Here is a 25,973-nt window from a genome sequence, read left to right as displayed (position 1 = left end):
TAATTTCCCAAATTAATTTTCCATGTAGACGTCATCAATGTGCTTCTGGTTGAATCAATAAAAAATTGGCGTTGTACATTTTTTAAATCACTTCATGCGGATCACCTTTGTATTTGTCCGCAGTGCACCTACCCTGTGCACAAAGTCTTCGCGTACAACGGAATCAAGCGGATTTGCGTTAGAGAGCTGTTTGTATTCATCGTCTTCAAGGGCCGTGTCTAACAGGAAGAACTCTGCAAGTTTCTTGGGAACTTTCTGCTCCAACGTAAATAGTACCAGCCCCACGACTGTAGTAAGGATGCCTGAAAAGTGGAAACGAAATTATTGCGACGAATGAGCAGTGGGTTTTTCTTGCGAATGTTTTGTTATATTCACATGAGACGCGTTCTGAGAAAACGGGGCTTCATGCATGTGCGTAGAGTGTCATCCCAGATTAGCATGTGCAGTCCGAACAGGCTAATCAGGGTCGACACTTTCCGCCTAAATTGGATTTTTGCTAAGAAGATACTTCATTTTAACGAAAAATGTCATAAAAGCGGAAAGTGTCGTCCCTGATTAGCCTGTGCGGACTGCACAGGCTAATCTGGGATGACACTTAACGTACATGCATTAAGCCCCGTTTTCTCAGAACGTGTCTCACATGTATTCTCTAACGACAGTGTATTTTCTACGTTGATACAGATAGACATCACCATGTCAATAGCCCGACTCAGTAGCCCAGTAACTCGATTTACTGTAAAACCATTAAATTTCGTGTGGTACGAATTTTCGTGGATTTCGTTGGTCCACTGAACCACAATTTTAGGTACCAACGATTATTTATACATATTTAATCCGAAATCGGTCGTTACCGAATGCCATTTCCGATATTTTCTTTTGTTGTCGGTTATCCGAGGTATTTGTTTTTTTTTGTAAACAAATACAATATTACTTGAAATGATATCATACGCCTTTTGCGTTATAATGACACAAATAGTGTTTTCTTAATTGATCGATATAGCGATTTTGTATAGGGCAACATAATATTGACATGTTTGCAAAATTCACGTTCGTTATCCAAGAAATAAATAGGGAAGGCTATACGTATAGATAAATATCTTACCAAACACAAGAGTTGCCCAGAAGCACCAACCGAAGCGAAGCTCGATAGGACCGTCGGAGCAGGGCATCCGGAGCGCGCGCTGCGGGCAAAGGAAGTCGTATACGCCGGCGGCGAGTATCATGCAGACGCCCGCCAGAGTGAAGCAGGCGGCGCCGTACCAGACGACACTGCATAGCAGGATGTTTCCGGTTACCCAGAAAGCAAACGCCGTCCTGAAGTGTGCATATGATGTTTTTAGTATATATAAGACTGGACCGTGCTCTGTGAAAGGGAGTTTAATGCATGTGCTTAAAGTGTCGTCCCAGAATAGCCTGTGCAGTCCGCACAGGCTAGTCAGGGACGACACTTTCCGCTTGTATGGTGTTTTTCGTTTACATAAAGTCTCTTCTTAGCAAAAATCCAGTTTGGCCGGAAAGTGTCGTCCCTGATTAGCCTGTGCGGACTACACAGACTAATCTGGGATGACACTTTACGCACATGCATTAAACCCCTTTTTCACAGTGCACGGCACAGTATTTTCTTAACTAAGTAGTATGACGAACTGTTTTCGTGATGCGAATTATTAAGATTTTGACGTATTGGTATTTATAATGGACACATTTTGTTTAGCAATATTGTATGTATATACACAAGTAACATTGGACTTTCCGGCAACAGAATAAAAAGTGTCGTGAAAAGCATACGGATTGTTCGATACAAGTTAATTAGTACATATACGTACACATGTCTACACAGTAGAGTTTAAACAGCGAAATCTTCATATTGGAAGCCTAACGAGGAGAAAACAATTCAAAGCAAAAGTTTATTGATGCGTATTTTAATTTGTATAACTTTCCACTTTTTTTCATTTTCCAGAATTAATTGTGAACGATGAAAGAAATAAGCCGCTGAGGCTGATCGGTATCTGAAATTTTTAGAATACGGTATACCAAGGAGTTTTCAGATAACAACGGTAAGGCGCATTTGTTCCATTTTCAGAATTCCGTTTTTAAGTTAGTTCGCTTTTGATGGAGTTTACGGTATCACCATCATATTGTGACACTACTGTAAGTCATGATTTCAATAATATAGATTCATAATTCACTCATTTACCAACCAACCCGCAGACGCTTAACAAGCCTTGGCGGTTATCAAATAGTTGTTGCCTAATTGTGCTTAATTGTCCTTAACGCACGTGTATGAAACGTGCCTACATCACATTATGAGGCCTTGAACCCAATCAAGGGTGTTGAGCTTATGTTTATTGTGTATATCATCCAATTGTTGTAAAAAGGTACCATGTGTCATTAAAGTTTAATTACTCATGGTGCCTTTTTGTACCAATCTGGCTATATGTTAATTCTGCTTTGAAAAACAACAACAACCTTGTCAACGGCCATTCCCCCTCCCCCATAACCCTGATTCAAGTAGGTCAGTTGTCTATTACTGGCTTCAATAGGTTCACATAGTACAGGTAAAATAGCTTAGACAGAAGAAATGGAAGTTGGTTAATGGGTGCACATAGTACAGGTAAAATAGCTTAGACAGAAGAAATGGAAGTTGGTTAATGGGTGCACATAGTACAGGTAAAATAGCTTAGACAGAAGAAATGGAAGTTGATTAATAGGTGCACTTAGTACAGGTAAAATAGCTTAGACAGAAGAAATGGAAGTTGGTTAATAGGTGCACTTAGTACAGGTAAAATAGCTTAGACAGAAGAAATGGAAGTTGATTAATAGGTGCACTTAGTACAGGTAAAATAGCTTAGACAGAAGAAATGGAAGTTGATTAATAGGTGCACTTAGTACAGGTAAAATAGCTTAGACAGAAGAAGTGGAAGTTGGTTAATGGGTGCACTTAGTACAGGTAAAATAGCTTAGACAGAAGAAATGGAAGTTGGTTAATAGGTGCACATAGTACAGGTAAAATAGCGTAGACAGAAGAAATGGAAGTTGGTTAATGGGTGCACATAGTACAGGTAAAATAGCTTAGACAGAAGAAATGGAAGTTGATTAATAGGTGCACTTAGTACAGATAAAATAGCGTAGACAGAAGAAATGGAAGTTGGTTAATGGGTGCACATAGTACAGGTAAAATAGCTTAGACAGAAGAAGTGGAAGTTGGTTAATGGGTGCACTTAGTACAGGTAAAATAGCTTAGACAGAAGAAATGGAAGTTGATTAATAGGTGCACTTAGTACAGATAAAATAGCTTAGACAGAAGAAATGGAAGTTGGTTAATGGGTGCACTTAGTACAGGTAAAATAGCTTAGACAGAAGAAATGGAAGTTGGTTAATGGGTGCACATAGTACAGGTAAAATAGCTTAGACAGAAGAAGTGGAAGTTGGTTAATGGGTGCACTTAGTACAGGTAAAATAGCTTAGACAGAAGAAGTGGAAGTTGGTTAATGGGTGCACTTAGTACAGGTAAAATAGCTTAGACAGAAGAAATGGAAGTTGGTTAATAGGTGCACATAGTACAGGTAAAATAGCGTAGACAGAAGAAATGGAAGTTGGTTAATGGGTGCACATAGTACAGGTAAAATAGCTTAGACAGAAGAAATGGAAGTTGATTAATAGGTGCACTTAGTACAGATAAAATAGCGTAGACAGAAGAAATGGAAGTTGGTTAATGGGTGCACATAGTACAGGTAAAATAGCTTAGACAGAAGAAATGGAAGTTGATTAATAGGTGCACTTAGTACAGGTAAAATAGCGTAGACAGAAGAAATGGAAGTTGGTTAATGGGTGCACATAGTACAGGTACAATAGCTTAGACAGAAGAAATGGAAGTTGGTTAATGGGTGCACATAGTACAGGTACAATAGCTTAGACAGAAGAAATGGAAGTTGGTTAATGGGTGCACTTAGTACAGGTACAATAGCTTAGACAGAAGAAGTGGAAGTTGATTAATAGGTGCACATAGTACAGGTAAAATAGCTTAGACAGAAGAAATGGAAGTTGGTTAATAGGTGCACATAGTACAGGTAAAATAGCTTAGACAGAAGAAATGGAAGTTGGTTAATGGGTGCACTTAGTACAGGTAAAATAGCTTAGACAGAAGAAATGGAAGTTGATTAATGGGTGCACTTAGTACAGGTAAAATAGCTTAGACAGAAGAAATGGAAGTTGGTTAATGGGTGCACTTAGTACAGGTAAAATAGCTTAGACAGAAGAAATGGAAGTTGGTTAATGGGTGCACTTAGTACAGGTAAAATAGCTTAGACAGAAGAAATGGAAGTTGGTTAATAGGTGCACTTAGTACAGGTAAAATAGCTTAGACAGAAGAAATGGAAGTTGGTTAATGGGTGCACTTAGTACAGGTAAAATAGCTTAGACAGAAGAAATGGAAGTTGGTTAATGGGTGCACTTAGTACAGGTAAAATAGCTTAGACAGAAGAAATGGAAGTTGGTTAATGGGTGCACTTAGTACAGGTAAAATAGCTTAGACAGAAGAAATGGAAGTTGGTTAATGGGTGCACTTAGTACAGGTAAAATAGCTTAGACAGAAGAAATGGAAGTTGGTTAATGGGTGCACATAGTACAGGTAAAATAGCTTAGACAGAAGAAATGGAAGTTGATTAATAGGTGCACTTAGTACAGGTAAAATAGCTTAGACAGAAGAAATGGAAGTTGATTAATGGGTGCACATAGTACAGGTAAAATAGCTTAGACAGAAGAAATGGAAGTTGGTTAATGGGTGCACTTAGTACAGGTAAAATAGCTTAGACAGAAGAAATGGAAGTTGGTTAATGGGTGCACATAGTACAGGTAAAATAGCTTAGACAGAAGAAATGGAAGTTGGTTAATGGGTGCACTTAGTACAGGTAAAATAGCTTAGACAGAAGAAATGGAAGTTGATTAATAGGTGCACATAGTACAGGTAAAATAGCTTAGACAGAAGAAATGGAAGTTGATTAATGGGTGCACTTAGTACAGGTAAAATAGCTAGACAGAAGAAATGGAAGTTGGTTAATGGGTGCACTTAGTACAGGTAAAATAGCTTAGACAGAAGAAATGGAAGTTGGTTAATAGGTGCACATAGTACAGGTAAAATAGCTTAGACAGAAGAAATGGAAGTTGGTTAATGGGTGCACTTAGTACAGGTAAAATAGCTTAGACAGAAGAAATGGAAGTTGATTAATAGGTGCACATAGTACAGGTAAAATAGCTTAGACAGAAGAAATGGAAGTTGATTAATGGGTGCACATAGTACAGGTAAAATAGCTTAGACAGAAGAAATGGAAGTTGGTTAATGGGTGCACTTAGTACAGGTAAAATAGCTTAGACAGAAGAAATGGAAGTTGGTTAATGGGTGCACTTAGTACAGGTAAAATAGCTTAGACAGAAGAAATGGAAGTTGATTAATAGGTGCACATAGTACAGGTAAAATAGCTTAGACAGAAGAAATGGAAGTTGATTAATAGGTGCACTTAGTACAGGTAAAATAGCTTAGACAGAAGAAATGGAAGTTGGTTAATGGGTGCACTTAGTACAGGTAAAATAGCTTAGACAGAAGAAATGGAAGTTGGTTAATGGGTGCACTTAGTACAGGTAAAATAGCTTAGACAGAAGAAATGGAAGTTGATTAATAGGTGCACTTAGTACAGGTAAAATAGCTTAGACAGAAGAAATGGAAGTTGGTTAATGGGTGCACTTAGTACAGGTAAAATAGCTTAGACAGAAGAAATGGAAGTTGGTTAATGGGTGCACTTAGTACAGGTAAAATAGCTTAGACAGAAGAAATGGAAGTTGATTAATAGGTGCACTTAGTACAGGTAAAATAGCTTAGACAGAAGAAATGGAAGTTGATTAATGGGTGCACTTAGTACAGGTAAAATAGCTTAGACAGAAGAAATGGAAGTTGGTTAATGGGTGCACTTAGTACAGGTAAAATAGCTTAGACAGAAGAAATGGAAGTTGATTAATAGGTGCACTTAGTACAGGTAAAATAGCTTAGACAGAAGAAATGGAAGTTGGTTAATGGGTGCACTTAGTACAGGTAAAATAGCTTAGACAGAAGAAATGGAAGTTGGTTAATGGGTGCACTTAGTACAGGTAAAATAGCTTAGACAGAAGAAATGGAAGTTGGTTAATAGGTGCACATAGTACAGGTAAAATAGCGTAGACAGAAGAAATGGAAGTTGGTTAATAGGTGCACATAGTACAGGTAAAATAGCTTAGACAGAAGAAATGGAAGTTGGTTAATAGGTGCACATAGTACAGGTAAAATAGCTTAGACAGAAGAAATGGAAGTTGGTTAATAGGTGCACATAGTACAGGTACAATAGCTTATACAGAAGAAATGGAAGTTGATTAATAGGTGCACTTAGTACAGGTAAAATAGCTTAGACAGAAGAAATGGAAGTTGATTAATAGGTGCACTTAGTACAGGTAAAATAGCTTAGACAGAAGAAATGGAAGTTGGTTAATAGGTGCACATAGTACAGGTAAAATAGCTTAGACAGAAGAAGTGGAAGTTGATTAATAGGTGCACTTAGTACAGGTAAAATAGCGTAGACAGAAGAAATGGAAGTTGGTTAATAGGTGCACATAGTACAGGTACAATAGCTTATACAGAAGAAATGGAAGTTGATTAATAGGTGCACTTAGTACAGGTAAAATAGCTTAGACAGAAGAAATGGAAGTTGATTAATAGGTGCACTTAGTACAGGTAAAATAGCTTAGACAGAAGAAATGGAAGTTGGTTAATGGGTGCACTTAGTACAGGTAAAATAGCGTAGACAGAAGAAATGGAAGTTGGTTAATGGGTGCACATAGTACAGGTAAAATAGCTTAGACAGAAGAAATGGAAGTTGGTTAATGGGTGCACTTAGTACAGGTAAAATAGCTTAGACAGAAGAAATGGAAGTTGGTTAATAGGTGCACTTAGTACAGGTAAAATAGCTTAGACAGAAGAAATGGAAGTTGATTAATAGGTGCACTTAGTACAGGTAAAATAGCTTAGACAGAAGAAATGGAAGTTGGTTAATGGGTGCACATAGTACAGGTAAAATAGCTTAGACAGAAGAAATGGAAGTTGGTTAATGGGTGCACTTAGTACAGGTAAAATAGCTTAGACAGAAGAAATGGAAGTTGGTTAATGGGTGCACTTAGTACAGGTAAAATAGCTTAGACAGAAGAAATGGAAGTTGGTTAATGGGTGCACTTAGTACAGGTAAAATAGCTTAGACAGAAGAAATGGAAGTTGGTTAATGGGTGCACTTAGTACAGGTAAAATAGCTTAGACAGAAGAAATGGAAGTTGATTAATAGGTGCACTTAGTACAGGTAAAATAGCTTAGACAGAAGAAATGGAAGTTGATTAATAGGTGCACTTAGTACAGGTAAAATAGCTTAGACAGAAGAAATGGAAGTTGGTTAATAGGTGCACTTAGTACAGGTAAAATAGCTTAGACAGAAGAAATGGAAGTTGGTTAATGGGTGCACATAGTACAGGTAAAATAGCTTAGACAGAAGAAATGGAAGTTGGTTAATGGGTGCACTTAGTACAGGTAAAATAGCTTAGACAGAAGAAATGGAAGTTGGTTAATGGGTGCACATAGTACAGGTAAAATAGCTTAGACAGAAGAAATGGAAGTTGGTTAATAGGTGCACTTAGTACAGGTAAAATAGCTTAGACAGAAGAAATGGAAGTTGGTTAATGGGTGCACATAGTACAGGTAAAATAGCTTAGACAGAAGAAATGGAAGTTGGTTAATGGGTGCACTTAGTACAGGTAAAATAGCTTAGACAGAAGAAATGGAAGTTGGTTAATAGGTGCACATAGTACAGGTAAAATAGCGTAGACAGAAGAAATGGAAGTTGGTTAATAGGTGCACTTAGTACAGGTAAAATAGCTTAGACAGAAGAAATGGAAGTTGGTTAATAGGTGCACTTAGTACAGGTAAAATAGCTTAGACAGAAGAAATGGAAGTTGATTAATAGGTGCACTTAGTACAGGTAAAATAGCTTAGACAGAAGAAATGGAAGTTGGTTAATAGGTGCACATAGTACAGGTAAAATAGCGTAGACAGAAGAAATGGAAGTTGGTTAATAGGTGCACTTAGTACAGGTAAAATAGCTTAGACAGAAGAAATGGAAGTTGGTTAATAGGTGCACTTAGTACAGGTAAAATAGCTTAGACAGAAGAAATGGAAGTTGATTAATAGGTGCACTTAGTACAGGTAAAATAGCTTAGACAGAAGAAATGGAAGTTGGTTAATGGGTGCACTTAGTACAGGTAAAATAGCTTAGACAGAAGAAATGGAAGTTGGTTAATGGGTGCACTTAGTACAGGTAAAATAGCTTAGACAGAAGAAATGGAAGTTGGTTAATGGGTGCACTTAGTACAGGTAAAATAGCTTAGACAGAAGAAATGGAAGTTGGTTAATGGGTGCACTTAGTACAGGTAAAATAGCTTAGACAGAAGAAATGGAAGTTGGTTAATAGGTGCACATAGTACAGGTAAAATAGCTTAGACAGAAGAAATGGAAGTTGGTTAATGGGTGCACTTAGTACAGGTAAAATAGCTTAGACAGAAGAAATGGAAGTTGGTTAATGGGTGCACATAGTACAGGTAAAATAGCTTAGACAGAAGAAATGGAAGTTGGTTAATGGGTGCACTTAGTACAGGTAAAATAGCTTAGACGGAAGAAATGGAAGTTGGTTAATAGGTGCACTTAGTACAGGTAAAATAGCTTAGACAGAAGAAATGGAAGTTGATTAATAGGTGCACTTAGTACAGGTAAAATAGCTTAGACAGAAGAAATGGAAGTTGGTTAATGGGTGCACTTAGTACAGGTAAAATAGCTTAGACAGAAGAAATGGAAGTTGGTTAATGGGTGCACTTAGTACAGGTAAAATAGCTTAGACAGAAGAAATGGAAGTTGGTTAATAGGTGCACTTAGTACAGGTAAAATAGCTTAGACAGAAGAAATGGAAGTTGGTTAATGGGTGCACTTAGTACAGGTAAAATAGCTTAGACAGAAGAAATGGAAGTTGGTTAATAGGTGCACATAGTACAGGTAAAATAGCTTAGACAGAAGAAGTGGAAGTTGATTAATAGGTGCACATAGTACAGGTAAAATAGCTTAGACAGAAGAAATGGAAGTTGATTAATAGGTGCACTTAGTACAGGTAAAATAGCTTGGACAGAAGAAATGGAAGTTGATTAATAGGTGCACATAGTACAGGTAAAATAGCTTAGACAGAAGAAATGGAAGTTGGTTAATGGGTGCACTTAGTACAGGTAAAATAGCTTAGACAGAAGAAATGGAAGTTGATTAATAGGTGCACTTAGTACAAGTAAAATAGCTTAGACAGAAGAAATGGAAGTTGATTAATAGGTGCACTTAGTACAGGTAAAATAGCTTAGACAGAAGAAATGGAAGTTGGTTAATAGGTGCACATAGTACAGGTAAAATAGCTTAGACAGAAGAAATGGAAGTTGGTTAATAGGTGCACTTAGTACAAGTAAAATAGCTTAGACAGAAGAAATGGAAGTTGATTAATAGGTGCACTTAGTACAGGTAAAATAGCTTAGACAGAAGAAATGGAAGTTGGTTAATGGGTGCACTTAGTACAGGTAAAATAGCTTAGACAGAAGAAATGGAAGTTGGTTAATGGGTGCACTTAGTACAGGTAAAATAGCTTAGACAGAAGAAATGGAAGTTGGTTAATAGGTGCACATAGTACAGGTAAAATAGCTTAGACAGAAGAAATGGAAGTTGGTTAATGGGTGCACATAGTACAGGTAAAATAGCTTAGACAGAAGAAATGGAAGTTGGTTAATGGGTGCACATAGTACAGGTAAAATAGCTTAGACAGAAGAAATGGAAGTTGGTTAATGGGTGCACTTAGTACAGGTAAAATAGCTTAGACAGAAGAAAAGGAAGTTGGTTAATGGGTGCACTTAGTACAGGTAAAATAGCTTAGACAGAAGAAATGGAAGTTGGTTAATAGGTGCACATAGTACAGGTAAAATAGCTTAGACAGAAGAAATGGAAGTTGGTTAATGGGTGCACATAGTACAGGTAAAATAGCTTAGACAGAAGAAATGGAAGTTGGTTAATGGGTGCACTTAGTACAGGTAAAATAGCTTAGACAGAAGAAATGGAAGTTGGTTAATGGGTGCACATAGTACAGGTAAAATAGCTTAGACAGAAGAAATGGAAGTTGGTTAATGGGTGCACTTAGTACAGGTAAAATAGCTTAGACAGAAGAAATGGAAGTTGGTTAATGGGTGCACTAAGTACAGGTAAAATAGCTTAGACAGAAGAAATGGAAGTTGGTTAATGGGTGCACTTAGTACAGGTAAAATAGCTTAGACAGAAGAAATGGAAGTTGGTTAATGGGTGCACTAAGTACAGGTAAAATAGCTTAGACAGAAGAAATGGAAGTTGGTTAATTGGCTAAAATGTTTGTTTAAACGGCGATGACGCCAAGTAAACCAACAAGAAAACAAAGTAAACAAAATTAAACGTGCCTGTCCGGATGGGTGCTTCAATTATCATTTTAACATTCCACCAAACGTATTTTAAACTGTTTACATAAAACAAAACAACAGTTTACATGAACGTTCATTATATCTGAAAGGAGTGAGCTAGATGTTCAAACTCCGACTATACGCTTTACTTTTCATTAAAATTCGCTGTCGGTACATTCCTACTTACGTTTCTAGGTTAAACGTTCGTAAACAAAGCTTAACTCTTTCAGTGCTGGAACCGAATTTTGAAGGCCTTTGCAAACAGTTTGGATCCTGATGAGACGACACAGAACGTGGCGTCTCATCAGGATCCAAACTGTTTGCTATTTTGATAGTATTCTTTGAAAAAAAATCGAAGAAAATGCTAATTTTTGAAATTCAGCAGACGACATTTTAGCAGACGACAAATTTCCAAGCATGCAAAGGGTTAAGCGCTGTTCGAGTTCCGCACTATATTTGCTCGGTTAATTAGTCGACCATACAGGAGCCAGTTCGTCTGTTGGTCTCCCTCAGCATCAAACTAGTGCATTTGTATCATTACGGCACATTTAGTGTAAAAGGCGTCTAAAATGTCCGCCAAACAAGGTTATTTGCGGTATTTCATTTTTTATAAATTACATTGTCATTACTCATCTCTTACAAGTATTTATTTATAGATTGGTTCTTTTTTTTAAGTGCGTACGAAATGTCTTAAAGTGTAAGATTGAAAATCAGATCTTTGAAGTAAAAGGCTATCGTCTTAACCATCCGGCAATCTTGACTGTTATATTTTTCAACGACTTTGATACTATGATACTGATCCACGTTTTCTTACACAATTTAACAAAAACAACAAAAGAAACGTTTCCAATTATTCAATGGTTTCGCGTTTTTTATGCTTAATAATTTTCTCAATTGATGTTTATTCACGCACTAAGATATATTTTGAGTCTGACTCTCCGCCATAAGTGTTACTTTGCTCCATGATGATTTTTTCAGTGGAATTTTATTTTTTGAATGTGAAAAAAATGTTTGAAAACTGTTACTTCGACATTCTGTGAACAAGTCCCTTTATGGATAAGCATGATAGCATTGCGTATCATCTTAAAAATAGGTTGAGTAATGCGTGTGTTTCTGTGAAACAATTAATTTTCGTCAGCACGAAATTTCGTCATTAAAAATGACTATTTCGTCAGCACTTAAATTCGCCAATTTCTGATTTTGAAAAAAAATGCGTCAGTCAATATCCGATTTATATAATATGTCACAACACGTAACGCAAATTACCGGATTAACCAGAATCTTTTTCCTACAATTTGAACGTGATCACTACATAAAATTATCTTAAGCTTTATCAAGATGAATAACTATTCGGCCCATTATTATCTCGTTAGGCCCGTTAATATCCGTGTACGTACGATGAAATCTTCGTAATCGTCCGTATGCAACCGTATGCGTTCGAGTTACATACAAAACACTTTTTATATTCCCCACCCACTATAGTGGGGGACATATTGTTTTTGCCCTGTCTGTTGATGTGTTTGTTTGCCCCAACTTTAACATTTGCCATAACTTTTGCAATATTGAAGATAGCAACTTCATATTTGGCATGCGTGTGTATCTTATAGAGCTGCACATTTTGAATGGTGAAAAGTCAAGGTCAAGGTCATCCTTCAAGGTCAGAGGTCAAATATATGGGTCAAAATTGCTCATTTAATGTACACTTTTGCAATATTGAAGATGGAAACTTGATATTTAGCATGCATGTGTATCTCATGGAGCTGCACATTTTGAGTGTTGAAAGGTCAAGGTCAATGTCATCCTTCAAGGTCAAAAGTCAAATATATGGGGACATAGTGTTTCACAAACACATCGCTTGTTTTTATAAGTCTAGATTCATACATATACTCATGCATATCAGCTTTCTTTCAGGAACTTGTTCACAGTTTGTCAAAAAGACCATTTAAATATCGTTGTCAAAAAACAATGTATGCATTATAAATACTTCAGTAGCGGTCAAAATCATACGGCCCGGTCGACTTGATGCGAAACTAAAAAACTTTGACTGCCAACACTTAATGCATAAAATTCGATTTGACAGGTTAAATTTTGAATATATACTATTGTTTTAAGTTGGGTATTTTTACAAAGAACAATTATTCCGAGAAATCCACAAAAAACTTGCAATTTGACTATCTTGCTAAAATCAATAGAATTCAAATTTTTTTTTAATCATTTAAATGTAAGCGTTTGAAATTATGTTTGTAGTTTAAGAACATTGGCCTCTTCACAACCCATGGATATATAATGACCTTGACTTTATAAGAATATAGTACTTTGAATGGCTATACGAGACCTTAACTCGAAGAACTGGGAAACATTGAATATATCAAAACTTAATCGAGTTTTAATATCACCGCACATTGTGCGGTAGGTTTGCGGTAGGTATGCATCTTTGAACGGATGTTGATCGATGCCTCCTCTCCCAGCGAATACATTATATGGAGTCTTGCTCAACCTACGTCACATGCTTCAACGGAACTTAAACGCTTCATTAAGTTTCATTTCACGAGTGAAATATATCAAAACTAAATCGAGTTTAGTGTCATCGGACAATGTCAGTGCGGTAGGTATACAACGCTGTACAAAAAGACACGTTTATCAATGCATCAATACCAATGAATACATTCCTTATAGCGCGTCGTAATATATTGAATTCCTAAATAATCTACTTTACATGCTACTTCGACACTAAAACGCTTCATTTCGCGATTCTACACTCGCAAATGCTTTACTGGCTGACTAGTCATTATAGCATTAATACTTAACTGGTTGACTAGGCATTATAGCATTTATACATATCTGGTTGACTAGGCATTAAAGCATTCAAATACTTAACTGGTTGACTAGTCATTATAGCATTCACGAGAAGTATCATAACGATCTTTTCATTGACAGTAATCAAAAGGTGTCAGTAGCGTATAGTTCGAAATTCGCATTAAGACGTGTTCATTTTATAACCCATGTGTCACTATTATATTCAATTAAAGTCAAATACTTTGTTTAATGGTGAACGGCTATCCACAAAAAAACTTTCCACATTTGAACCAGTCATCGGTTTCATTAAGGTGTCTGACTTAAATGACGTCGGAAAGTCATTGACCATAAAACCTTACCTTTAAGGACATCGTGTTCCTGTGATTCAAAAAAGTATCCCAAGTTGTAACCTTTTCGTCGTATTTAGTTGTTATTAAAACATTCAGTCGCGTTACTTACCAGAGAAGAATGTTGGCAAAGTAGCCTGCCATGAAGCAGTTACGTCCGTATCTCAGACCGCCTTCGTCAGTGTCAAAATGGTCAATCATGGACAGCAGCGTCTGGGGCAGCCCGCGGTCAAGGGCCGTCCAGAGCTGCGAACTCTCTTGGATGACTGAACAACAAGGATTTGATAAAGCAAATGTGTTTTTTATATACAATTAACAGATTAATAAATCGTTAATTGCTCTCATTACGGGCTTATTGGCAAGATAACGTGTCAGAAAGTCGGACATTTGTCAAAGTAAACCGATTGTAAAGATCGACGACGTGTTTGAATGGTGTAATAAGATCTGCTAATCTTGGTTTTATTTTGTTGACCGAATTATTTGGTAAGAGGGCGCACATTATTTTTCTTGTTAGTAGAGCACCAGAGACCAATGTTGACAGCGAAAACCGATATTGCTGAAAACCGTGTGTGCATGCTGATATGGAATTTTAAAAATACTGACAAAAGTTTTTTTTAAATGTAGTTGATGCCTTATTTGAGAGCTGTTTTGTTGATGACTTTGAAGACGACAAATAAAGTTCAATTTAGTGTATACTTTAGTAGTAATGACTATATCATATTGCCATTCCGTGCCATTTCAGTAGCGCCTCGTACCAGTGATGAATTTACATATAGATCTCTAAATCAGGACTAAGACTTACCATTTCCTAGCGTGAGCTTTTCGTTGTATTTGAATCTGTTCCCATCGGTAGTGAAAGTTCCTAAAGTACAGCAATCGTGCATTGTTTTTTTAAAGTGACACCTAAAATCGCCTCATATAATAAAATAAACAATAATGCACTAGATTGCAATAACGACTGTAAAGCAAACTGACCAAATCAAGCAGTGTTTTGCAGTAAGCATATTAATAACAAAATTGCAATATATATAGAGGATATTTGTTGGATTCGGTGGATTATCGATTTTCATTCACTAGTGATCATAGAAAAAGATATTTTCACGAGTGGCGCAGCCACGAGTGAAACTATATATTTTCTTTGATCACGAGTGAATTAAAATCGACATTCCACCGAATTTAACACATTTTCTTTTTATTTTATGCTTTTTTCACAGTTTATATACATTGTTAAAGAGTTTAACTTAAGAATTTCGCTGGAATAATGACGTCATTTCGTAAAAAATGACGTCATTTCACAGTAAACAGTGAAAATTATTGATAATTTTAAATGATAATTTTCACTGTTTGAAACAGTGAAATTATCAGTTTTATTTCACTGATATTTCTCTATAAACCACCGGAAAGCATAAAATAAAGTGACATAAAATATGTATTTGCTGCTATCTTTTCTAATGTACATTTCAGCTCTGTCAAAACATTTTGATAGAAAGCATACGCCATCATCATTTTTATGCGCATGCGCGTTACAAGGTTAACATAGAAATAATTTAATCGGGGCAAATTTATCGGTATAGTTAATTATTATATCTGTTTGCGCCTATATAGTTATGATAAATATGAAGTTGAACATCTTCAAAGGAAGAATATTACTTTATGACGGTGCTCTATTTGCGTGTCACATATTTTATTGATATTCCAACTTTAACCAATTTTCGGTTTCTATGTGGGTGGTAATCGAAAACACACGGTTGGATAATCAAATGGACTTAAAACAAAATTCTGGATTAAGAACCGAAACGTAAAATTATACATTTATGTCAACTTGATAAATGATCCGAGTTTCAAAATTGACACCATGGGAGATGTCATCGGCCATTGTTCAAGTATTGAGTTTGACATATCGAACATTTGCACATAAACGTAACTATGGTATTAGTTGCAATATCTACGGCTAAAATCCAAATAAAGCACGTGATAATTTTCATAATAGAAAAACAAAAACACGGCGCTCACCTACAAGAGTCAGATTGACTGTTTTCAAACCAACGTGAACGCCCAGTCGCCCTGAAATTTGACCTTTGCTCCGGTATATGTAGGGGGAATGAACTCCTACCTCGCCGATCTGCCAGCAGTATCCGAAGATGCTCACTGAAAATAACGAAAACGATAATGAGGGCGTGTTTAAACAGTATAAACCCATTTAAGCCTAGCGTCTAGAAAAAAGGCCTTTGCAAACAGCGCAGACCCAGATGAGACGCCGCATGACGCGGCGTCTCATCTGGGTCTGCGCTCTTTGTTTAAACAAATTTCTGTAAGAACTATTCTAAATATAGAAATAAATATATTAGACATCCCTAATTTTGGAAATAAATTGATCCAATTTAGAAGGATTGGAGAGTCCACTAGGCATAAATGGGTTCAAACATTAAATTGAGCCTCGCTCTGATAAAACGGGGTTAAGTGCATGTGCGTAAAGCATAGTTCAAAATAAGCCTGTGCAGTCCGTACAGGCTAATCACGGACGACACTTACGACAAACACAGCCTGTGCAGTCCGTACAGGCTAATCACGGACGACACTTACGGCAAACACAGCCTGTGCAGTCCGTACAGGCTAATCACGGACGACACTTACGGCAAACACAGCCTGTGCAGTCCGTACAGGCTAATCACGGACGACACTTACGGCAAACACAGTGCAGTCCGTACAGGCTAATCACGGACGACACTTACGGCAAACACAGACGTTTTGTTAAGGAAAGACTTACTATAAAATAAGAATACATAAAAAGGGAAAATTATAGTCCCAAATTAGATTGTGCTGACAGCACAGGCTTTCTGGACGACACTTTACGCACATGCATTTAGCCCCGTAAAACTGAGTACTACCAACCCTGGCTTGAGCCCACACTGTAATTGGTGACATCAACGACAGCAGAGGCGTGTTTTAACCATATAATAAAATCACGAGAGTTCACATATTTTTTTTAGACAAAATAAACCATTTTGTAGTGTGCAATTGGTATCAAAAAATAAAAAACATTTACGGTAACTTGTACAGTATCATCAGCGTTTTAGCGATAAGGTTTTAGAGCCTTACTTTATAACATGTTAACCAAGCGAAAAGCTTAAAGGAATCTTTTCAAAGATTTCGTCATGTTTTGAAGTTTGTCAGTAAATGCTTTAAATTGATAAATGAGAACATCGGAACTAAAAAGGTAAGGTATAAAACAAACATAAAATTAAAGAAAGAAAAAAGTAATTCACATCTGGGATCGAACCACTGACCATTGGAGTATAAGCCTAGCGTTAAAACCTCTCGGCCATCCGTGATCACGAACAACTCTATTTATTTTATTTATTAATATAAGCAATCATCGTAATATAATAAAATATAATGATAACAACAGAACTTTCCAAATTATACACTGGTTTTATGTTTGTAACGCTTTATACTTTTCAGGTTTTAAATCGTCAAAAGATACATATAATGGGTATTCAAGAGACTGGTTAATGTTCAGTATTACTGTTTCCCAACCAAATCATAAATACAAAGAAAATTTGAAAAACTAAAACATTTTGTTTTTAATTTTTGTCAATATATCAAAATGTGAAAAGGTCTCTTTAATCGGAAACAAAACGACGGTTTTAAAAGCCGAATAGCTGATAATATACCAAACATTATTAAAAAGATATGATAGCGCAACCAAGTGCATGCATATCGTGTTTTTTTATCTTGATGAAAACACGCTTGAAATCTTTCGAAATAGTGATTATAATATACATGTTTTAAAGATTACAAATTATAGATTGATTCGCACTAAACTGAGGTCATATGTTTTGGGTTTTAAAATGTCGGGTAAAGTTCTCAACACATGTTTCGTCAGAATGTTCAAAATCATAAGTACATTGCATGCAAGCACGTTATAACCCCAAAATGTATGCGCTTTGGATTGGTCAGAACTTGGACAATGTGAAAAATTGATATCTCGAAATCAAAGAAAATCGCGGTGATAACATCATTAAGCGAAAGCAATTCGGCGAATCGCAATACCACGAAACTATATTTATATAGATTACATGTATTTTATTACTAATTTAGAAAGATGATGTAATTGCACGTAATGGTTCTGAATATATGTATATTATCTGCTCAACGGATTGAACAAATATGATTGCTTAAAATAAAGAACAGATTAATGATGCATGTGTTTGTGTTCAGTAAGAATTTCAACAGTATTTTAGCTGAATTTCAACAGTATTTTAGCTGAATTTCAACAGTAGTTAGCTGAATTTCAACAGTATTTTAGCTGAATTTCAACAGTAGTTAGCTGAATTTCAACAGTATTTAGCTGAATTTCAACAGAATTTTAGTTGAATTTCAACAGTATTTTAGCTGAATTTCAACAGTATTTTAGCTTAATTTCAACAGTATTTTATCTGAATTTCAACAGTATTTTAGCTGAATTTTAAGAGTATTTTAGCTGAATTTCAACAGTATTTTAGTTGAATTTTAACAGTATTTTAGCTGAGTTTTAAGAGTGTTTTAGTCATATCAAGGCGTGGAGTTAACCAATACCTGGGTAAGCTGTAATTATTTTAGCTGATTTACAAAAAGTAAGTGCACATACGTATGCAAGTATAAGACAACTCCACTAATCGAATCAGTAGTAAAAAGGGCTTCATGACTTATCTCCACACAAGTCATGTTGACGGGCCTAGGAGTAAACCCGAGATCCTCGGATTAGCAGCAAAGCGCAACTTTGCAAGCCGGTCATTGCGGTCAAACATCTCGATTGACAATACCACGAAATAATTATAACAAATGACAAACAAATGCATATCTTACTTGATTTAATTCAATTTTAAGCACATTTTACAGATCATTTGGTGATTTTTTTTATCATGTACGTTTGTTACATCTTTGATAACATGCTTATGTCATACATGTATCTTAGTTGTCATTATACTAAGTTGCCATTATTTATAACAAAAATAAAGTCTTTCCAGGCATATTTAGGCTCTTTCAGGATCATTCGACGCGTATTACTTGTGTACATAACAATATTTGAATGTAGCGGATTGCACACACGGCTTCACGTGTCTTTATAACCAATACGGTAAAGAAAACCTAGAACATATTTAACTATGATAATGAACTATCAAAACGAAATCGATACATCATGTGTAAAATGGCAATGCAGGAATCAAACGTCATTTTGACAATCTTTATTGTCTGGTATAATTTTATATCATAATTTACATTTGGTTTCGTTTTCCTTTTCTTGGATCCAGACTTTTCATGCGCGCAGTGTTTTGATGAATGATCATGCAGTATCTATACGGAAGCTATACACGACTGACCCACTCGTCACTCCCAATTTATCATAGTATGGGTTTTGTAAACAGTATAAAGGTAGATAATAATAAGAGTCTAAGAAAGTAACGCACCCACTTTACGACCATAACAGGAAGTTCAAATAAAGTGCAACCGATTGGATAAAGTGCAAATTTTGCAAAGGACGCACAATTGTATCACAATCAGTTATAGACGCTAAGACACTGTTTGCTCCACGTACGGCTTATCGCATAAGGCAAACAGTGTAAATACAACGATTTCATGTTCAGATGCATATTTTTTGCACTGATATTCTTACAATTATGATAATGAACTATACCAGGAAATTGTCGTTATCAAATCTTGCGGGCCATTGACAAACATATACCTATGTGAGTGTTGAATAGAGATACGTTTTGTACATATCGCGAGGCTTAAAAACCTAAACAAAGAGCCTTGGCGAGATGTTAACTTTTCTGTATTCGATATGTACCTAGTACAAGTATTCTATTTGTCCAATATCTTGAATTTTGTTTTGAAAAACAAACAAGAGAAAATAGCAGAAAACACGACGGACATACAATGACTTGATTCAATAAATCAACTCATGTAATTAAACTGCGCGAGCCGGCTTTATCCAAGGAATGCTATATAGAGAGAGGTTGATAACATGGGTGGCTATGTACGCCTTATGCTGTAACATAATGAAAAATGAGCAGAAAAAATTATTTTACCCTCCAAAATGTCGTTAGCAACGTACGCAGCAATGCATATACATAACTGCCATGATTTTAAAGACAACCGTAACCAAGGCTTACGGTTGCCTGTTTCTATTGATACTGATGCGTTTACACTCGTGGTTTTTCTTATTATTCGATGAAGAGAACTTAATACCCATTCTTTTAAATTCCCTTAAAGTAAATCAACATTCAACGTCTGGTTGCAAATTCTTGACTAATCAACTAAAAAGTGGAATAACATGCGATACAATAGTCTACGAAGAAGACAGTGGTTTAATTGCACAAAAATCCTGTCTTAAAAGTTTTTATTTCCAAATATCTATAAATAAACATATTTTGTCTTTTTTTTCTATTTTGGTTGATTATGGGTGAATGGGTGCGTATCGCACATTACGACAAAAAAGATAATCCTCCTTGTCTCATCCTGCCTTTTAAACTTTGATAGCAAACCTTACTTAACACTGAAAATAAAACGCACACAGTGCACTTTTTATTAAGGAGCATCCGTATTTGAAGAAACAAATGCCTTTCAGCACGATAAATATTTGTATTTCTCTGATGGTAAAAAACCCCACCGTATTGTGTCATAATTTGAGCAAGTTAAAAGAAGTTTAACGGTTAAACACAAAACTGTTCACATTTAAAGCATATTGCGCGGGTTATTTAATTACAACATTCTTCTCTACTGAAAAGCTGCAAACTCGAGTATATTAAAACATGCTTGAACTGAAATGGTTCAAAGATTTATCAAAATTGACAAACCTATACTTCATGCGCGAAGAGGATCAACTATGACGATTGACGTCAATTTAAACTCTTTCCAGCTTCGTTAAATTTTAATACTTTGTTGAGAAAACTAAAGTTGTTCATGTAATACTTCATTTAAACTCATATTTGACCTGACTTCACCACTTTAGTAAGTCGGATTCTAGGAGAGAAATCGCCAACGTTTGCTTAATTCAACAAATTATAGCCATCGAAATTATTGACAACCAGGGGCCGTATTCCAGTAGCTTCTTAAGTTAAAAAATAACTTAAGTTGAAATATTGCGCAATATTGTTTCTTATCTCCGCCATGTTTTCTTTAAACATAAGATTTCACTTAAGTTAAATTCTGGTAGCTTCATGAACTTAATAAATTTCTTTACTCTGTGTATTTTTTCTCATATATTTAAAATTAAGTTAACTTCCTTTAACTCTTAAAGGAATTTCTTAAAGAAATATACTAAGCGTCTCATGTTTTTTTTTGACATTTCAAATTTAACTTAAGAAATTTATTTAAGAAATTTCTTAACTTAAGTGAAAACTTAAGAAGCTACTGGAATACGGCCCCAGAAATTTCCTGTAAACTTATATAATAATTACACGTTCAGGATTACCTTTCTTTGATTTCAAGGGACGGTAATATAATTTTGTATGGTCTCTATGTAATATAGTAATCATTATTTAACAGTATTGGTGTTATGTTGACCTTACATATTTTCCCTGTCGATTGCCTTAGTTGCCTATTTTAAGATTAAAACAATATGGTTACAGTCACGATGATTATTGTATGGTCCGCTCAATATTGTTACAAGCGGAGTTCATATTTCTTTTTTTAAAGGGGCCTTTTCACGTTTGGGTAAATTGACAAAATTGAAAAAGTTGTTTCAGATTCGCAAATTTTCGTTTTAGTTATGATATTTGTGAGGAAACTGTAATACTGACCATTTACCATGCTCTAAAATAGCCATTGTATGCATATTTTGACGATTTAAACACCCGAAAATTATAAAGCGTTGCAACGCGAAACGAATTAATAATTTAAAGACTTCTGTTGTTGTCATTATATTTTGTGAAACTACGATGATTGCTTCTATAGCATTGTATACGGAAGGATGACCGAGTGGTCTAAGTCGTAGACTTTTTACTCCAGTACTCCAGGGGTCAGTGGTTCGAGCCCTGCTGGCGGTTACCTTTTTTTCTTTTTTTGCTTTTATTCTTGATTTTTTACTGGAGCTTTTTATATCTAATGTTTTCAATTATCAATATAAATAATTCACTGACAAACTTCAAAACATGCCAAAATCTGTGAAAAGGCCCGTTTAAATACGTGTAACGTAATCGTGTTGTGCCTTCCTTTATATGTTTGCACAATGCCTGTGTTCTGCGTTGCCTATTTTACGGATGTAACGATAATCGGATGCATGGATATCTGGTCCCCTTAATAACGTTACTTGTTCACATTTAATAAAGAAAAATGACAAAAAAGTCATTGATATAAAGAATAATGTTTGTATAATTTTTCAGCATACAAAATTACACTCCTGTCTTAGAAAAGTGTTTCAAATATATGATCGCTTGTTGAAAGCTATCCATCGATTTCGGAAAAAAATAAAGTTCTGTAACGCTATTTTATCGAAAATTTTGCTACATCGTGTAATGCCGACATTTAACACTACAAGCTAATTCAAAAGCCTTCCATATTACAAGTTCAAAAGCCTTCGTTAAATTGTGGATGCGCTTTAGTTTTTGCTTCCAGGGCTACTGAGTTCGAACCCCAGGAAATGCAGATTTTTGAATATGTTGCCTTTTCTTCACAATTATTGAAAACTATTCCAGATATTACGGTTTTGTTAGAAAATTCTTTTGCATGTAATATTATTTACACAATAACGAAAATCTTTTAACAAGATCCTTTAAAAGTGGAGTTCATAATACAAATATTACATACCCAGAATGATGCTTCCTACGGCCAGACTGTATGTAAGACGGACCAAAGTGTACCATCTCTGAAACGGGAAAAAACATCTTATATTAATTATATCAAGAAAGTCTTCAAAGGAATGCACTCAAACTGCTTGTAATAAGTTTATGCAGTTAACAATCAATAAAGTACCGGTACGGGTGTACCTTTGCAGAGAGAAATATACCGGGTAATGCGATACAATTTAAACGTATAATAGGTCTATTTTGTGCAGAAAGCAGGCACCACCGCATGCTTATATCCAGATGTCCAGCTTTTGTCACGCATTCACAATTCAATACGCAACTTCCGATTAAAATATTTGAACAGTCTGGCAACTATTCTGCTATTCGAAATTAAATTAAAGGTAAAAAATTCAAACGAAGTTAGTCGTGACGATGTTCTTAAATGTGATATCGGTCGTGTCCCGACAGCTTTTCGATATCAGAAATAAGATCGCCTTGAATTCACAATAATTTTTTTTTTAATAATCGTGCGATTTGCTGTTGTTATCTATTTTGCACTGCTATAAAGATCGATTTAACAACGGTAAAGCTGCCACAATTTTGCAGTGATGTATACGTTTTTCAATTTTGCCTAACTTAGAAATATATGAGACGGACAGAAACACTGACGGACATATTGATTTCTACGCAAAACCCCTACCTGCTTTTAGCGGGGATATAAGTATATCACATATGATTAATGTTGCTCAATGATGAAGATGAAACTATGTTAATGTGGTTGAATTGCTTCAAATGCCAAAATAAATTAAATTTGTATGCGACAGAACAGGAATGTATCGATTGCATTCCAGTATTACGGTAAAATTCGAAAGTAATGACGTTTATTACACGCAAATGCTTAACTAGGTATTGATGTCAACACTTGCGTTTGTAGTATAACAAGATACCAGCACAAACACATTCAAAATTAAACTGTCAATGCGATCGTGTTAATCGCTTAAAACATCATTTGATACCAATAGGAAAGAAATTGATTTTCGCTGATCAATTGTGCATCAAATGTTTAATCAGTGGAAGATTTTATGCTGCAAAACAAATGCATCATTCATCATTCGAACTATATTTGAAATTTAATTGCAACTTAATCAGGTGTTAAGATGAAATTTATGGTCGTTTTAATGACTTATGCATTCCGCAGCTTCATTAATGCTAATAGCACATTCTTATTCATAAATTAAATATTCGATGATTTGACAAAACGCAACTTTAAACCAACGTTAAACCGTTAGACCGGCGTTAAACGATTAGTCGGTAAAAGACAATAAAGATCAATGCGTTATTTAATGACATTAAACATTAGACATTATACTCTAAGGGCGTCTTGAATTAACCTTTTTTTACGTTTGTTTATATTGATGTAGTACTGATGAAGGCTATGGCCGAAACATGTTTGGTACTTAAGACATTTTCATAAACAAACGTGACTTGTTTGTACGATATATTTTATTTCATTATTAAATGACAGCATACGTAGGATACGCGACAACTGTAACGTTGTTGGTATCAGCAAAGACTACATATGCTCGTTTATATATCGCTGTAATGCTGGTATTATTTCGCTACTTCTCAACATGAGGATCTGACCAAAGCGATGATAATTGTGGTTTTTTATGATATTGAACATAATGAATGACAAAGATGTATTTGAACCTCCATTGTGAAAAGAAGTTTAATACATGCGTAAAATGACGTCACAGAGTAGCCTGTGCATTCCGAAAAGGCTTATCAGGAAGACACTTTCCGCCTTTATGAGATTTTTGCTTAGAAGAGACTTCCTTTAGACTAAAAATAGCATCAAAACGGAAAGTGTGGACGCTGATTAGCCTGTGCAAACTACACAGGCTAATTTGGGAGGGCACTTAACGCACATGCATAAAACCCCTTTTCATACAGCGAGGCTCATTTATATGCTTAGAATGATACGATTTATCCGACAGTGATGGTTTTGTGAAAACAATATTGATACAGATCATGACAATGATGGTGATGGGAGCTAAAATGATTCCGAAGACGATGATGGCCTTTCTGTTGATTAAGATATTGTTCATCCACCTGTTAATGATGCTGTTGCAAAAGATGCTTAAGGTAGCAGTGGGAATTATGATTATAATGTTCCGCTCGCTTTTGCTGCTGCTGTTGCTGATAATGATGATGATGATTATGATGATGTTTATTATGCAAATGGTGGTTATCCTGAAGATTATATAGACGGACAACTGGAAATTGACATGCCAATATATATTCAAATGTTTGAGATGACTAATGTATAAACAACAGCATTATTTGCCTTTAGCTCTTGTCATAAGTACACGAAATCCTAACGCATGCCAGATTTACGATCTAGACAGACGCGACCAGCACAAAAAGTTCAATAAATCGCCATTTAATTACAGCGCAGCGAATGAGCTTCTTTAGAAATGTGTATTGTAAATATCTAAGATGCCGATAGATAGAAATGTAATAACGCGCGCCTAATGGACAGAGAAAATCAACTTCTGAACTATTTTTAAATTTAAAATAGACGCGTTGTAATTATACCGTAGTGTACCTATACAAATAACCGTTGTCTTGCTAGAATTTGCTGTTGGTAGTAGTAGTAGTAGAAGCAGTAGTAGTAGTAGTAGTAGTAGTAGTAGTAGTAGTAGTAGTAGTAGTAGTAGTAGTAGTAGTAGTAGTAGTATTAGTAGTAGTAGTAGTAGTAGTAGTAGTAGTAGTAGTAGTAGTAGTAGTAGTAGTAGTAGTAGTAGTAGTAGAAGTAGTAGTAGCAGTAGTAGTAGTAGTAGTAGTAGTAGTAGTAGTAGTAGTAGAAGTAGTAGTAGTAGTAGTAGTAGTAGTAGTAGTAGTAGTAGTAGTAGTAGTAGTGGTAGTAGTAGTAGTAGTAATAGTAGTAATAGTAGTAGGTGGTGGTAGCAGCAGTAGTTGTTGTTGCTATTGCTTTTGTTGTGATGGTATGGGTAGTAGTAGAGGTAGAAGCAGCTTTGTGTGGCTCTTGAAGTCAAATCGGTAGAGGTAATCGTGGTATAGAAAAAGAAGAAGAAGAAGAAGAGGAACAAAAGGAAGAAGAAGAAGAAGAAGAAGAAGAAGAAAGAGGGGACACATAAGAAGAAGAGAATGACGATAATTATGATGATGAACAAGAAGAAGACCCAGAAGAAAACAAAAAAGACAAGACCATCGCAAAATAAAAATAAGAGTTAAACGTATACAATAATTTCACAGCCTGCCCGCTCACCTCTCGGCCTCTGATACCAGCCGCGGCCACTATGGCAGCTATGGAGATCAGGACGCACGTGTAAGCGATGGCGGCGAACGAGATGTCCGCAGTGACGGACGTCCGGTACTCGCCGTAATAGGCGTTGCCAAAGTCGCCACGAAACGCTGTGAACCACGCCATGCTGTAGAAGGAAAGAGTGAGATAGAGAGATGCTTCAAAAAT

At 35.8% G+C, this 25,973-nt stretch overlaps 1 protein-coding gene across 12 annotated transcripts in view; it reads right to left on the bottom strand.

The window, feature by feature from the left end:
* LOC127859437 (dual oxidase maturation factor 1-like) overlaps positions 1-25,973 on the bottom strand; it is a 124,149-nt gene that overhangs the window by 5,920 nt on the left and 92,256 nt on the right. For 5 of the 12 annotated variants that reach the window (XM_052396813.1, XM_052396811.1, XM_052396814.1 and 2 more), the window contains exons 2-8: positions 25,770-25,932; positions 22,500-22,557; positions 15,723-15,857; positions 14,512-14,571; positions 13,822-13,975; positions 1,103-1,314; positions 106-302 (exon numbers count right to left, since the gene is read on the bottom strand). In XM_052396813.1, the coding sequence (XP_052252773.1) occupies positions 106-302; positions 1,103-1,314; positions 13,822-13,975; positions 14,512-14,571; positions 15,723-15,857; positions 22,500-22,557; positions 25,770-25,931 (978 nt within the window). In that variant the 5' untranslated portion in view covers position 25,932. The remainder of the gene's footprint in view (positions 1-105; positions 303-1,102; positions 1,315-13,821; positions 13,976-14,511; positions 14,572-15,722; positions 15,858-22,499; positions 22,558-25,769; positions 25,933-25,973) is intronic. The other 7 variants (XM_052396815.1, XM_052396804.1, XM_052396809.1 and 4 more) reach the window with 6 other exon arrangements.

Source organism: Dreissena polymorpha, chromosome 15 (assembly GCF_020536995.1).
Source record: "Dreissena polymorpha isolate Duluth1 chromosome 15, UMN_Dpol_1.0, whole genome shotgun sequence".
Classification (NCBI taxonomy): Eukaryota; Metazoa; Mollusca; class Bivalvia; order Myida; family Dreissenidae; genus Dreissena; species Dreissena polymorpha.
This window is presented reverse-complemented; position numbering and strand designations above follow the sequence as displayed.